This window comes from Rhinopithecus bieti, unplaced genomic scaffold (assembly GCF_001698545.2).
Source record: "Rhinopithecus bieti isolate Rb0 unplaced genomic scaffold, ASM169854v2 scaffold_34489, whole genome shotgun sequence".
NCBI lineage: Eukaryota > Metazoa > Chordata > Mammalia > Primates > Cercopithecidae > Rhinopithecus > Rhinopithecus bieti.
Window position 1 is genome coordinate 2,514,325 of NW_016815128.1, and position 15,150 is coordinate 2,529,474.

Below are 15,150 nucleotides of genomic sequence, written 5' to 3' on the forward strand. Positions count from 1 at the left end.
GCTGAGGCAGGAGAATCACTCGAACCTGGGAGGTGGAGGTTGTAGTGAGCCAAGATCATGCCACTGCACCCCAGCTTGGGCGACAAAGTGAAACTCCACCTCAAAAAAATAAAAATAAAAATAAATACAGCAGGGGAGAACAGGCAGCAAGAAATATACTTGCTGGCCACTGGAGCTGTCCTGTTGTGACTCTGGGATCCTGCGCAGGATATACCCTCAGAGTGACGACAGCTGAGGACAAGCGATCTGAGCTATTCTGCTGGTGCTGCTGCTGGCCACACATCACATGGCCTGATCACATGCACTGTAGAGGCCAGAGAAGATCCCCAGCCAGAAGAATGCAGGCTGGACTGCCAGAAGCCTCTGTGTAAAATAGTAACATTCCTCCAGCAGGGTTGCTGTGTGGATTAAATTAATGAACACATGTAATATGCTCAGAAGGATGCCTGGCATGTATAAAGGCTCAGTCCTCTAAGCTACTATGCTTATTACCTATAAAGGTTTGATGAAGAAACAGGACTGACCTAAATCTATTGTGGGGGGAAAAATGTTGCCCTTGACTAGATGTCATGGAGTGTTTTGTTGAACAATGTTCAAGTCTAAATTGGTGTTTACGGTGAATCTTAAAGCTGGTCCTTTAGCGGACACCTTGGGCCTCGACATGGAAAAGGCAGAATCTCATCAGGCCAAAAAAGATGCAACCCTAAAGGTGAAGCAACCAAGCTATTGTCTCCGTTTTGCAGTGAAACTAGCAGAGACCCCAAGGAGTGGCTTGCCGAGATCGTCAAGTCAATTGATAGAAGAGCTAGGATTCGAATCCAGGTCTCCCAACAGCCGCCACGGGACCTTTGGCTTCTTTAAGTTCATTTTGTTCCTTCTGAAACAAACTAGGGTGTTGATTCCAACAAGAGTGAAATGTAAAGACTTTCTGCAGATGCCAACAGCTGCATTTGCCCTCTAGATAGCTGGCGGGTTGCCCAGGGCTCAGATGTGTGAACTTTCTGGGTTGTCTATGTCAGGACAGCAGTGTCTCCATCTGGACAATGGGAGTAAGGATGCCTATGCCTCTGGCTTTTGGGGAGGATACATTAACTAGCTTGGTGGCTGGGCAGTACATATGCACAGCCAGCGCTGGTATCCACGCCCTCTCCCCATTACTCACCACACTTCCTGGAGGGCCACTGGGACCAGGGGGACCGACGTGTCCAGGAGCACCCTATTCAGAGACAAACGCATGGGTTGTAAGTAGTTGCTCCAACTCTCTCTGCAAACCTGTCTCATACTCAATTCACCACGATGTGCTGGAACTGCTGCTGACCTGACAGCCCCTGCAGACATGAACCTTCTCCCTAGAGGGCCGTGGTGTCCCAAGCACCAAGCCTCAGGTGAGTGGGCTTCTGGCACAGAGGTGAGAGGCAGGAGGGCAGGAGGACTCTGGAAGTTCCTTAGAGCTAAGGTACAGGGGTGTGGAGGAGCCTGGGGTGGGCAGAGAGAAGGGCTGAGAAGAGGATCTCAGGTGAGGTTTGGCCTTATCCTAAGTGCCTGAGGTAAAGAAAACATTGAAAATGAAACAGTTCAGATCTCAGTGGCATATGTGTGTGTATGTGTGCGTGTGTGTGTGTGCACATGTTCGTGGAGATGTGTGTGCATGCATGCACGTGTGCATGTTTGTAGAGATGTGTGTATGTGTGCACGTGTGCGTGTGCATGTTCGTGGAGGTGTGTGTGCTTGTGCGTGTGTGCATGTTTGTGGAGGTGTGTGTGTGGGTGTGTATGTGGAGGTGTGTGTGTGCATACGTGCGTCTGCATATTTGTGGAAGTGTGTATGGAAGCGCATGGGTATATACACATTTGTGGAGATGTGTGTGTGCCTGCATGTGCGTGTGCACTGTTTCTGAAGGTGTATGTGTGCGTGTGTGTGTGCATGTTCGTGGGAGGTGTGTGTGCCATACACATGTTGCCATGTTGTGGAGGTGTGGTGTGCGTGTGCATGTGCATGTTTTGTGGAGGTGTATGTGTGCACATGGTGTGTGCATGGCTTGTGGAAGTGTGTGTGTGCATGTGGTGTGTGCATGTTTGTGGAGGTGCATGTGCGTAGCTGTTGTGGAGTGTGTGGTGTGTGCATGTTCAATGGAGGTGTGTGTGCATACACGCTGCATGTTATGTGGAGGTGTGTGTGTGTGTGCATGTTTGTGGAGGGTGTGTATGTGTGCACATGGATGTGTGCATGCTTGTGGAAGTGTGTGTGTGCATGTGTGTGTGATGTTTGTGGAGGTGCAGTGTGTTGCATGTTTGTGGATGGTGTGTGATGTGTGGACGTGTGTGCACGTTTTGTGGAGGGGTGTGTGTGTGGCATGTTTTTGTGGAAGGTGTGGTGTGTCACGTATGTGCACGTTTGTGGAGGGGTGTGTGTGTGCCCATGCGCATGTGCACTGTTTGGAGGTGTGTGTGGCGCGCACGTGTGCATGGTTGCATAGTCCATGGAGGTGTGTGGGTGCATGTGTTATGTTTGTGGATATGTGTATGTCGTGCGCCTGTGTGTGCATGTTGTTGGAGGTGTATTGTTTGGGTGTGTGCATGTTTGTGGAGGTGTGTGTGCGTATTTGTGTGTGTGCATGTTTGTGAGGTGTGTGTGTGTGTGCATGTTTAGTGGATGTGTGTTGTGTGCACGGTGTGTTAGCACGTTTGTGGAGGGGTGTGTGTAGTGCAATGCGCATGTGCATGTCCGAGTGGAGTGTGTGCGCCATGTGCATGTTCGTGGAGTGTGTGTGGGCACGCGCTGTGAGCATGTGCATGCCCATTGGAGGTGTGTGCGGGTGCATGGTGTATGGTTTGTGGAAGTATGTGTAGTGTGCGCCTGTGTGTGCTGTTTGTGGGAGGTGTATGTGTGCATGTGTGTGTGCATGTTTGTGGAGGTGTGTGTGCGTACTTGTGTGTGTGGCATGTTTGTGGATGGTGTATGTGTGCGCATGGGTGTGTGCACGTTTGTGGAGGTGTGTGTGTGCGTGTGCCACGTGCGCATGTTCCCTGGAGGGGATGTGTGTGCGTGCATGTGTGACATTTTGTGGGTGTGTGTGCACGTGCATGTTGCATGTTTGTGAGATGTGTATGTGGCAGTACGCATGTTCGTGGATATGCGTGTGTGCATGCGTGCATGTTTGTGGAGGTGTATGTGTGCATGTGCACGTGTGCATGTTCATGGAGGTGTGTGCATGTGTGCATGTTTGTGGAGGGGTTTGTGTGCATGTGCATGTCACGGAGCGTTGTTTTAGTGTGCCATGCATGTGTGCACGATTCATGGAGGTGTGTATGTGTGTGCATGGGTGTGTGCTGCTTGAGGTGCTGTGATGTGCGTGTGTTGCATGTTTTGTGGAGGTGTGTGCGTCGTGCACGTGCGTCTATGTTTGTGGAGGGGTGTGTGCATGCGCATGTGCATGTTCATGTGAGGTTGTGTGTGTACGCATGCTTTGGCATGTTCGTGGAGGTGTGGTATGTGTGCGCATGGGTGTGTGACTGTTTGTGGAGGTGTGTTTTCGTGTGTGTGCATGGTGTGCATGTTTGGACCAGAGGTTGTATGTGTGCGTGTGGTGTGTGATGCCATGTTATGTGGAGGTTTGTGTATGTGGTGGAGGTGGTATGTGTGCATGTGTGTGTTTGTGGAGGTGTATGTTGCGCATGTGTATGTGCATGTTTTGTGGGTGTGTGTTTGGTTCGACTGGAAAATCGGGCTAAGAAGTGGTTGAACTAGGAACTTGATGGTTGGGCAATGACCATGAAAGAAAGATGGGGTTAGCACATCCAGGTGGATCAACATTATGGGCATGGGGAAGCAGGGAGCTCTCACGGCCCTGGAGGCTGCCCATGTTTCTTCCAGGCCTTGTTCCCCACTGTCCCTGGGTCTTGCACGTCTCCAGGGTCAGGACTCATGGAGGAACACTCCCAGCACCTCCTTGCCTACCACTCATTCATTCCCTCCAGGCCGGGCTGGAACAGGGTCTCTTCATGGAGCGGGGAGGAGCTGCCATCTGTTCTCGCTGTGGCAACCACACTTGTCATCCTTGGCAGGACCCAGTTCCAATCCAGCCTTATGCATGGTGCCTGGGTCATATCAGCACCTCTAGCTGGTACAGGAGCCCACTGGTGCTAGGAGCAGACTGGACGTGTGCTGCAGCTGCTCCTCTTGCCAGCACCGCTCCACAGAGACCCGGGGATGAGTCAGCCCATCCTGCCTCCCACCAGCTCCACAGTCCAGCCTGAGATCTCTGGCTCTGCACCATGAGACAGAACCCGAATCAGCTCCAGGAACAAGTGCCACCCCCCACAGGGATCAAATACACCCTGGATCTGGCCCCAAGGATGGGTGAGCCAGGAGCAGCCAAAGAGTGTGCCTATGTGCTTATGCAAAGGTGTCCGTGTATTTTCCTGGCTGCATCTGTGTGTTTGGGGTTGTGTGTGTGTGTGTGTGTGTGTGTGTGTGTGTGTACGTGTGCATACGTGTATTATAGGATGTGTATTCTCTGGTTTGTAGAGTATGTGTACATGGTTGTGCATGTAAGCACACTTACTGGTGTAACAACCTCACCTGTGATTGGTGGTGTGTGTGTGTGTCTCATCCACATGTGCATAGAAAGAGATTTCTTTCATTTGCTGGGCATGTGGACAAAGCCAAGAAATGCTACGAAGGTGGTAGAGGCCAGAACCTCTCTCCGTGCTGACTCCAGCCAACCACTCGAGTGTGGGTGGACCTTTTGGGCCACGTCTCCCTAGCTAGCCCAGAGCTGTAAGCCACAGCAGACACTCGGTGGGGCCTCCCTCCGGGGGTCCCCCACAAGGCAGGCGGATCATAGGGACTCACAGGGTTTCCAGCTGCTCCAGGAGCCCCATGTGCACCTTCTTGTCCTTTAGCACCCTGCACAGGAAATAAAAGAGGGGCGGGGGTAAGAGACCCTCAGTGATGCTGTCTTCCCACATGCCAGGGAGGTCTTGGGATACCGTGCTCATCAGAAGCATGATTCCAAACCGAAGGGGCCAGGAGCACTGTCTAAAAAGTGAAGAAAACCACTAATTCCTGGCCCTTTGTTGGAGCTGGGTATATCGCGATTTCATTCCTTCCTCACCACCGACCCAGGGTATAGGGGTCAGCACCAGCCCTTTGTAGAAATGTAGCTCTCAGGGGCTCACACAGCCAATCAGGGTCCCCTGTCACCCCAGCAGGGTCTCCCACCATAGCACAGAGTCTCCCAGAGAACCAAGATCCAGTGCAGAGGCTAACACCGAGCAAAATGACAAAATCAAAGCACTGACATGCACCAGGTGTCATTTAAACCAGCACTGCCCCTCCATGGCTGGGATCCATTTCCCGTTCTGCAATCCTCTGGGAACCAAGGTGCCCGCTGTATGCAGAGGCCCTTGCTCTCCAGATCCCACTGAGCAGGAGAAGGGAGAGCATGGCAGAAACCCGGAGCTCGCCTACACCAACCCTTCAGTGACAGAGTAGGGACATCCAGGGGTACAGAGGTGGGGCCTGGCCCCATGGCTGTGTCTGGGGCATTTAGTGAGGGCCACATAGCCTCTGCAGCACCTTGGGGCAGCTCTCCTCAGCGTCAACTCCCAAAATGCCAGGGGAGAGAACTGGGGAGGGTGGCCTGGAGGGAGAGAGCATGGCTGGGATCTCCAAGTCTCTGAGTCAGCAGGGGAAGGGATGACTTTCTTACCGGTGGTCCAGCAGGTCCCCGAGGCCCCAATTCTCCAGGACGGCCCTGCAGTCCCTGAAAGCACACAAGTTGCCATGAACCAGCCCATCCTCCTGGTTCTGAGCAGATGGGTGGGTGGGGCAGGGACGCCGCAATGGGTATAATTTGAGATCCAAAGAGGGGAAGTGGCTAGTGTCCTGAGGAGGAGAAAGGGCCGCCTTCCACTCAGTGGGGCTCCTGCGTGTGGACCGCATGGTGCAGATGTAGAGCTGGGCAGCCTTTGGAGTCCGGATCTTCAGGTAAGCAGCCCTGTGGGGGAAGGGGGACACAAGCACTCACCGGTTCCCCAGGCACGCCTGGATCGCCCTTCTCTCCTTTGGGCCCTTGTTCTCCCTGTTGGTGAGAAGCACAGGGTAGAGTGAACTTCAGGGAAAACTTCCCCTCATCACAGAGTACATGCCCCCAGCTCTGGCCACACAGGCCACCTCCAGTCCTGCGTATCACCTGATAGGTTCCCACCCCCAAAGGCTGTTCCCTCTGCCTAGGGGTTCTTCCCCCCTACTCCCCAGGACTGATTCTGACTCCATCTTTGAGGTCAGGAATCACTTCTTCAGGGAAGCTGAACACTAAAATGGGCCCAACCCTCCTGTTACAGTGGGCCAGTGTACCGTGCCTTTCTCCTCCTGACCCGTTACGGCGGCAGTTTTACACTTAGTTGTGTGGTTTGATTCATGTCCCCTCCAGCTTAGAGCCTGGCATGTGGCAGATCATCAGTGAATAATGATAGGAAGAGTTTTGAGACGAGGAAGGGTCTTTAAGGGCCTCTGGCCCAAACACTATTTTTTCTCCCTCTCCCTCCCTCCCTTCCTCTCTCTCTTTCTAGTAGAGATGGGGTCTCACTATATTGCCCAGACCTTTCTTGAAATCCTGGGCTCAAGCGATCCTCCCTGCATAGCCTCCTGTGTACCTGCCTCCTGGAACTACAGATCCTCACCATCGTGCCCAGCTCCAACCCCTTTCTACATGGGGAGGGGTGCTTAACTAAGGAGACCCAGACCTTTGGGGATAGACTGGGGGTTGAACCCTGGACTCTGGATGGCCAGAATGGTGTGTCTAACTTTTGCTGAAGAAAGGATGAGACACAGGCTAGACAGGCAGTGCCCTGGGTGGGCCCAGGATGGAATGATCCAAGATAGGGCAGGCTCACTTCCAGGGAGCCACGTCCAGGGTGCCCAACACATCTCCCAGGAGGGTTGAAGGGACACGTGATCCTCAGCAATTCATATGGAACAAGGAGAAGACGAGCAGATGGGGGACGACAGTGAGGGCAGCCCTCCAGGGGCTCAAGGGCATATGTTTCCACAGCTGAAGGGCCACTGTGCAGGAGAGGAGTGGGGCCAGTGGGCCAGGGTGGACACAGCCTAAGCTTCAGACCCGTACAGCCTGTCTTGGGAGCCCTGGCCCTCCAACTTATTGGCCGTATAAACTTGGGCAAAGTAGTTACCCATACTGACCCCATATGACCTTTGCAGTTTCCACATCTGCAAAATAAACAGTGGTCTCTTTTTCACATAGGGTGAAGGTCAATGGTACAGAGAAGGTGCAGCAGAGGCAAGACATCAAAGAGAAATGGCACGGGTTTGCAGAGTTCTCCAGGAAGGCAGATAACAACCAGAGCACGTGTACCCAGAAAGGCAGTGTACGACCCTTCTCAAGGAGCAGAACCTGCTATGGTCCCAGATCCCCACAGCCTGCTTAGGGGGACGTCGGGCTCCCCTGCCACAGATAAGCCCAAAGAGAGCTGGAATGAGCATCTGCCTTGGGTGTAGAAGAGAGTCCTGCATGGATGGGGTGTTTGCAAGACACGGCTTTAGAGAGCAGGAGACGAAGGGAGGACCCTGGATGCATCTGGAAGAAAGAGTCTAATGTCTACATTAGAGAACCTGAGGTTGGCTAGTTCTAACCTTTACTTGGTGGAGAAATCAGCATAGAAAGATACTATCTACTAAGGGTTTCATGTCACTTTCTCTCTCTATGCCCATGCAAATGTTAAAGGCTTTGCAGCCATGGTTCCTACCTGCCCTCCCTTCCCAAGCCTCTCTCTGGTACAGCAGTTGGACACCGCATGGTCTGAAGCTGGCTTCCTCACTCAGCATCACCTATTGCATGGAACGACATGGTCTACCTCATAGAGCTGTGACCTGGATTCAGTGAGATTGCTTTTGCAAAGTGTTTCACAGTGCCCAACACAGAGGAGGTTTCAACAGATGCCAGCTCATTCCTCTGCCTAGAATCTCCATTGCCCTTGAGCTCAGAAGGAGACATGTCTAGCCCCATTCACCATGGACAATAATACCATTATTTCTAGCATGTTTTCCTCCTAGAAAACTACCCATGGTGGGGATTTGCCAGTCTTTTTCTGGTCCTCCAGTCATTGGCAACACAATGTGTAAAGACAAAAGGGGCTTATGGGATTGCTTCAGGAGACACACAGGGAAGACGTTTGCACATTCTGCCAGTGTTGGTGAACGGGACTGCAGTGGCAGGAAGACAAAGTGAGGAGCTATGGGGGTCAGACAGGCCAGAGAAGGAATCAAGATGCTCAAGACATTTTTGCCCCAGAGCCTAGGAGTCAGGAGGCAGTACCTTCCCCCCAGGAGCCCTCTGGAACAGTTCTATCAGTAGCTATTGAATGCTTAAGTTTAGCTGGCTTCTGTCTCCTCCCCACTGCCCTCTGGTGACCTCAGCCAAGTTAAACACCATCTCTGGGACTCATGATCATCTCTGCAGGCTCTGGTCATTGCCTGGGCATCCTGGAAGCCTCCTTAGCAGGGTGAGGGGTAGAATCAGGCTGGTTGGACAGAGCCTTCCTAAGACAGCTGCTTTGGAACAACTGATGAGCCTCCAGTTACAAAACCTTGTTTGAGTTCTCCACTGTAACTTCCCCAAGCACGAGGCTGCCTGTCCCTCCATCCTCCAGCAAAGGTTCTGACATCTGCAGACCCCAGATATATGCACACCTTCAAACAGCCTGCTCTGTCCTTTGCAAACCACCAACACCCTCTCACCTCATCAGGTGCAGCCACCAGCTATCCCCAGGAGCCTCCTCAGTCCCAGAGAGGGCAACAAAATGAGTCAGGCTTCTCCCTCCACCTCCTCTTCTCCTTTCCATTCTCTTCCTTCATTATGCAGCAGACCTTAACACCCCTCTAAATTGCTCTCTCCCCAGCCTCTTCCTGCACTGCAGGGACTCAAAGGCATGTGCCTGAGGAGAGCAGGGAGAAGTCAAACAGAATAACACTTTCCAAACCCATCAATACAAACATGGGTTGCCATGGCAACGAAGACAGTCCCAGGGAGACTCAGGCAATTGTCCACAATGAAACTTTTTTTTCATAGGCATAATTTCCTTGTTTGCATCTGAGAGTGACTTCCTGGCTCCCAGGCTCCCACAGCAATGCAGAGCCTGCAGAAAGGATGTCAGTGCTGGGACTCAAAGGGGAGGGCGGCACAGGCCCCCTCATGTGCCTTCCCAGTGGAATGCTCTGGAAATTGTGTTTTTACAGAGCAATTCCTTTAAGGAGAGGCTGGACATGTAGGCTTGTCTCAACCCTGAGGGGCTCAGGGTGGACCTGAGGGAGGGAGGCCCACAGATGTCAGGGGCATGGGGAGGCAACACATGGAGGTGGTCCAGGAAAGGCACGCAACCAGTGGAAGGGACAGGCAGTGTGATGGGAAGCCCCTTGCACAGGACAGCCAGCCCAAGCTGAAGCAAAGGCAGTACAGACACTCCATCCAGTGTGCTATGACTAACACACTAGCCCCTCATTCCTATCTCGCAGGTAGGGCCTTCTTGGCAAGCTCCCTAGCACCTCTGAGCTGTAGGACCATTACCTGTAAGATGGACACAGGTGCCACTCCCTCAAGGCTGTTAGGAGCCTTAGCTGCAGCAGTGCCAGGAAAATGCCCGGAGCTGAGCTGCTGCATGGGGTGCTCTGCCCTTCCAAGCCCCTGTCTGCGAGAGCAGGTGAGAAACCAGGGTGGTAGGCAGGGAAGGGAGTTCCTCAGGCAGTGAGTGCTGCCCTGCAGGTGAGAGAGGGGCTGCGGCCCTTATGCAGGGAGTGCCTGTCTCTGCCAGAGCGGAGCAGAGTTCTAAATGTTTTACACAAAGTGCAAATATCCTGTTATTTGCATTTAATCCTGAAAGCATATTTTTATTGTCCCAATTTTATAATTGAGAAAACTAGGTCTCAGCGAAGAAACAGATGGAACATTTTCAAGGACAGGTGGGCAGTGAGGCAGTGCCCTCTAACGGTTGACAGCTCAGTGACTAGAGGGCTCCTTTCACATCAGGGCCTTCTCTCCCTTCAGGAAAGGCTCACAGCCAGAGCCCTGTGCACCTGCTCTTTCCCGCAGAGTCTCTCACCCACTTCTCCCCAAGTCTGTGCTGCCTCGGCACACCCCCACCTCCCCGTTATGCTTCTGAAGCACAAACTCCTTCCTTCTCCTGCAGTGATTTCAGCACCTGACTCAGTCTCTCTACCTGCTTCCTTCTTTTGCATCACACACAGGATTCTTTTAAGCTTTTAAAATGGAATCGACTTAATACTGAATAAATGAAGATAGCAACCGCTGAAATGGACATCTACCCCAGCTTCTCAGCTGTCTGGCAGGTCAAGCCCTAATAGCAGAACTGCATCAAAGGCAGCAAAAGAAACAACGTCATGTTTTCTGGCTGCAGTGTTGCCAACAGCATAAAGAGATCCTGAAAACACCTATTTTCTGAAGAGTCTTTCATGAAAAGAGAGGAAAAAGGTTTCTAGAGGTCACAGTGATAATAAAGCTTTATTTCCCGCGACGTGTTTTTGTGTGTGGATGTAGCCAGCATCGCCCTCCGTCCGTCTGGCACACCCCTGGTTACGTCTCAGGCTCAGGCTCCAGTCCCCTGAACAGCCTCTCTGAGAATGGGGTCCCCTCTTGACACCCCTATCTCTGGTCTTCTTCACTGCCATTATCCATGAGGAACGTCTTTGCCTCTCTCTGACTCTCATGTTCTGGCATCTCAAATAATTCTGGTCTCCTCAAAACCACCAGCCTCTCTCTGTGTTACTGAAGAATTAACTTTTCCCAGAGAGGCCTGGCCTTTGCTCTTGGCTATAAGAGGTGACTTCTAGGCCCCTGGAATGTCCTGCCTGACCCTGGAGCCAGTTCCCTGCAAGGTCCCTTCTCCACCTGTTTTTAGGACAAGCCCAACAGCCCCGATGCCTGACAGTGACAAGCGCGATGGGGCTGAGTCCCCACCTGGTCCAGGCTCCCAGGCCACACCATACATCGCCTGCCAGGCCGAGGCATGCTGGGCACCCTGAGGCACCGCTGCTACTTACAGGCATCCGTGGATGTGGTGTAAACAGGGATGTCTGAAAAGGAAACCACAGAGATTAGAAAGATGGGCATCAAGAAACCCAGTGTTTCATTTTTAAAACCTGCCTTGGTGAGATTTACAAGTGAAAGGATACAGCCCCAAAGCTTCCTGGAACGATTATTAGTTTTGAAAATTAGATTCACATCTTCCTTTAAAATCCCTGGCTATTTATTTATGAAGGCAGAAATGCATAGTGGTTAGATTCAGGAGCCCTGGAGGCACAAGACCTGAGCTCCAGACCCTGTGTGACCTTGGACATGTCTCCTCAGCTTCTACGTCCTCATCAGTAAAATGGGAAAGAAACATTCTTCCCTGCAGGTGTCCAAAAGAGCCCTGCCCAGGACACTGGATTCATGTCACAATGTCTTATTTTCACTACTGCCATCTGCTGGGCATCAGGCAGCGATGCAGCTGCATAGTAGACCAGGTTGGGGAGAGAAGCAGGGGTGGGGAAATCCTGCTCCACAGAGCCCAGACTACAAAGACTCTGGCACACTGGCCCCTGCAGGCTCCTTCAGTCTGGCCACCCCAACCTAGGGTGTGTTTAAGGCTTCTTAGGTGTCACACTTTCTCCAGCTTCAAAGCTTTTGCAAATACTGTTCCCCTCACCTGGAACATACTGTCCTCTCCGTATCTATGACTAACTAAGGTCATATGGAGACCCACAGCTGTCTTTTAAATGTCATGTCTTCACGGATCCCTCTTCCCTCTCCACCATGCAAATATAACCTGGGTCCCCATGTGATTCTTGTTGATGCATCTTGTTCTTTTCCTGGATCACATTTACTATCATTTGCAATGTAGGTGTATCTTTGCCACAGTAGGATTAGTTTATCTTCCTCACTAGGCTACAAGCTCTGACAGATCTGATCCATGCAGATGCCTGGGTCCCAGCAGGGGCCCAAAAGAGGCAGTAAATGCACAAAAAAAATCATAGATAATGGTCCTAAATCACAATACATTAAAAGAAGAAGGAATAAAGGAGCTTCCTATACCTTGCCTTCCATGTCCCCAATTCCCATCCGATTTCCAGAAGGCACTGTTTTTCAGTTTACCATGTTTTTAAATGTTTCCTATATATTTCCACACAATTATAAATGTTTAGAAATATATAACTTTGTGCAAGTTATACAAATAGTAACAGCGACTATACATGGTTACTTAGAGTCACTGACAGGCCTTCACTCATGTGGTCTCACAATAACTCCTAAGAGGTGGACTATCTGTTTCTGTCCTGCCTTATGGATAAGAAAATTAGAGGACACAGAAGCAAACCACAGAATGAAGTACAAGCTGCTGGTGAATGTCAGGACAGGAACTGGCATCCACATGGGTGGCCTGGGGAGCCAGTGCTCTTCATCTTTCAATATGCAGGGATTGACTAATCAATTTTTTCCACTTAATTCGCCTTGTTCCATTTAATTTGAATATCACTATCTTTTCAAGACCATGCACATATTGTATGCATATCAATTTGTAGAATTCCATGATACAGATATTTTGTGATTCACTTAATTTTATGCTTATGATTGTGTGGTCTGTTTCTAATTTTTTATTGTCGTAAGTGACACTACAATGCATATCCTTATACATGTTTTTAAAAATGCACACATACAAATATTTCTGCAGGATAAATGCCTAGACATGGAATATCTAAGCTAAGGGGTAGGCACTTTGTGATACATTGGTACTGCCAAGTAACTTCTCAAATAGGTGCACCCAATGTGTTCTCTCACCAAAAAGGTTTGAGAGTGTTTGCTGCTCTGCACCTCTGCCAGTGCTGTAGGTTATCAACCTTAAACAAAAATTTGATATGACTAATTCTAACTCTAAAGTTGTGTTTCCAATTTCTTCCAACGCCCTTATGGAATGTCCGAGTCTCATTTTGATGAGTGTTGCTGGGGAGGAGACAGAGTTGTGGAATAATGATTTCGGTTTGATGAAGAACATAGAGTAAGATTCTTTGCCACACTACAAATGGGATTTCCGAGTGCACAGGCTCTCTCCTCTCCTGGTATCCCCTGAGGGGGATAGTAACTGGCCAACTCCTGATACATGTATAGGGTCAGGCCAGCCCAAGAAGCCATGTGCAAACTTCCCTGAAATCAGGTGGTCAAAACAGAGGATCTCAAGACCAGGAAGAAACACTAAAATGGAAAAAAATAAAAAAGAAAAATGTTCCCCCTTATACAGTTCTTGGAAGTAAGATAAATAATAATAATAGTAGGTTCTAAACTTTTTAATATTTATAATGCGCCAGAAACTCTGCTAAATATTTTGTACCATTTCAGTTAACGTTCACTCCATATGTACAAGATAGCTGGGTATAATACTTTTAACAGACGAGAAAACTGACTTTGTTAGACCATAACTATGACCACAATGCTGGTGAATGACAGAGCTGGGAGCCAGGTCTTCGTGCCCTCAAAGCCCACGCTCTTACTGATACTCAACACCAACTCGCCATGCCCACCCTAACACGTATAGAGGGCAGATGAATGAAGGCCAGTTCCTGGGTCATGGTAGTACAGTCTTACCCTGGGCAAACTGCTTCTTGTCTCTGGACCTCAGTTTCCCCATATGTGACAGGCAGATATGTATTCTCAGTATCTAGCACCCATTCTGATAAATAATTGGGCTTTTGCTGAATAAATCAATAAACATAGGATGGTTCTTAGAGAACTGTATATATTTTTGGTTTGTAGGACCTAGGAATGGGCCTAGCTATTGGCAAACCCCAGTAGGGGAGATATTTAAAACTAAGTAGTGGTGGTTGGTGGAGGGGGAGTATGAATCCCAATATCATAGGAATTCAGAGGAGAAAGAATTAGAAGCAGAGTAACTTACAGTTCCAGGTAACCCGGGAGGGCCTGCAGGACCAGCTTCACCCTAGATGGAGAAATGGAAAAACCACGACCATTAATCCTCCTCCCAACTCTGCTTATGCTGTGACAGATCAGCTAACACTGTTCTCCCCGGACAACAGAATCACCCACCCCGCACCTACCTTCATAGATACATACATATATACAAATTTACATATGTACATTCCAAATTACAAACTACTTCAGACATATAAAAACATTGTTTTGAGAAGTATCCATATTGATATGTGTAGTGGTAGATCATTTATATCACTATACACTATTCTATTGTGTAAACAGTAATAAAGTGAGGGGGGTTCCAAGATGGCTGAATAGGAACAGCTCCAGACTACAGCTCCTAGCATGAGCAACGCAGAAGACGGGTGATTTCTGCATTTCCAACTGAGGTACTGGGTTCATCTCACTGGGGCTTGTTGGACAGTGGGTGCAGCCCACAGAGGGTGAGCCAAAGCAGGGTGGGGCATCGCCTCACCTGGGAAGTGCAAGGAGCTGGGGAATTCCCTTTCCTAGCCAAGGGAAGCCATGACAGATGATAACTGGAAAATCAGGACACTCCCACCATAATACTGCGCTTTTCCAACGGTCTAAGCAAACAACACACCAGGAGATTAAATCCTGCACCTGGCTCAGAGGGTCCCACACCCATGAAGTCTCGCTCATTGCTAGCACAGCAGTCTGAGATCAAACTGCAAGGCAGCAGCGAGGCTGGAGGAGGTGCATCCACCATTGCTGAGGCTTCAGTAGGTAAACAAAGTGGCCAGGAAGCTCGAACTGGGTGAAGCCCACCGCAACTCAAGAAGACCTGCCTGCCTCTGTAGACTCCACCTCTGGGGGCAGGACATAGCTGAACAAAAGGCAGCAGAAACTTCCGCAGACTTAAACATCCCTGTCTGACAGCTTTGAAGAGAGTAGTGGTTCTCCCAGCATGGAGTTTGAGATCTGAGAACAGAGAGACTGCCTCCTCAAGTGGGTCCCTGACCCCCAAGTAGCCTAACTGGGAGGCATCTCCAAATAGGGGCCAACTGACACCTCATACAGCCAGGTGCCCCTCTGAGATGAAGCTTCCAGAGGAAGGATCAGGCAGCAACATTTGCTGTTCTGCAATATTGGCTGTTCTGCAGCCTCCACGGGTGATACCCAGGCAAACAGGA

At 50.3% G+C, this 15,150-nt stretch overlaps 1 protein-coding gene across 1 annotated transcript in view; it reads right to left on the reverse strand.

The window, feature by feature from the left end:
• LOC108515805 (collagen alpha-1(XXII) chain) overlaps positions 1-15,150 on the reverse strand; it is a gene marked incomplete at its 5' end in the record, with an annotated part of 153,903 nt that overhangs the window by 106,700 nt on the left and 32,053 nt on the right. The window contains 6 exons of the mRNA XM_017852946.1: positions 1,163-1,216; positions 4,855-4,908; positions 5,714-5,767; positions 6,032-6,085; positions 11,077-11,109; positions 13,962-14,003. Coding sequence (XP_017708435.1) covers positions 1,163-1,216; positions 4,855-4,908; positions 5,714-5,767; positions 6,032-6,085; positions 11,077-11,109; positions 13,962-14,003 — 291 coding nt within the window. The remainder of the gene's footprint in view (positions 1-1,162; positions 1,217-4,854; positions 4,909-5,713; positions 5,768-6,031; positions 6,086-11,076; positions 11,110-13,961; positions 14,004-15,150) is intronic.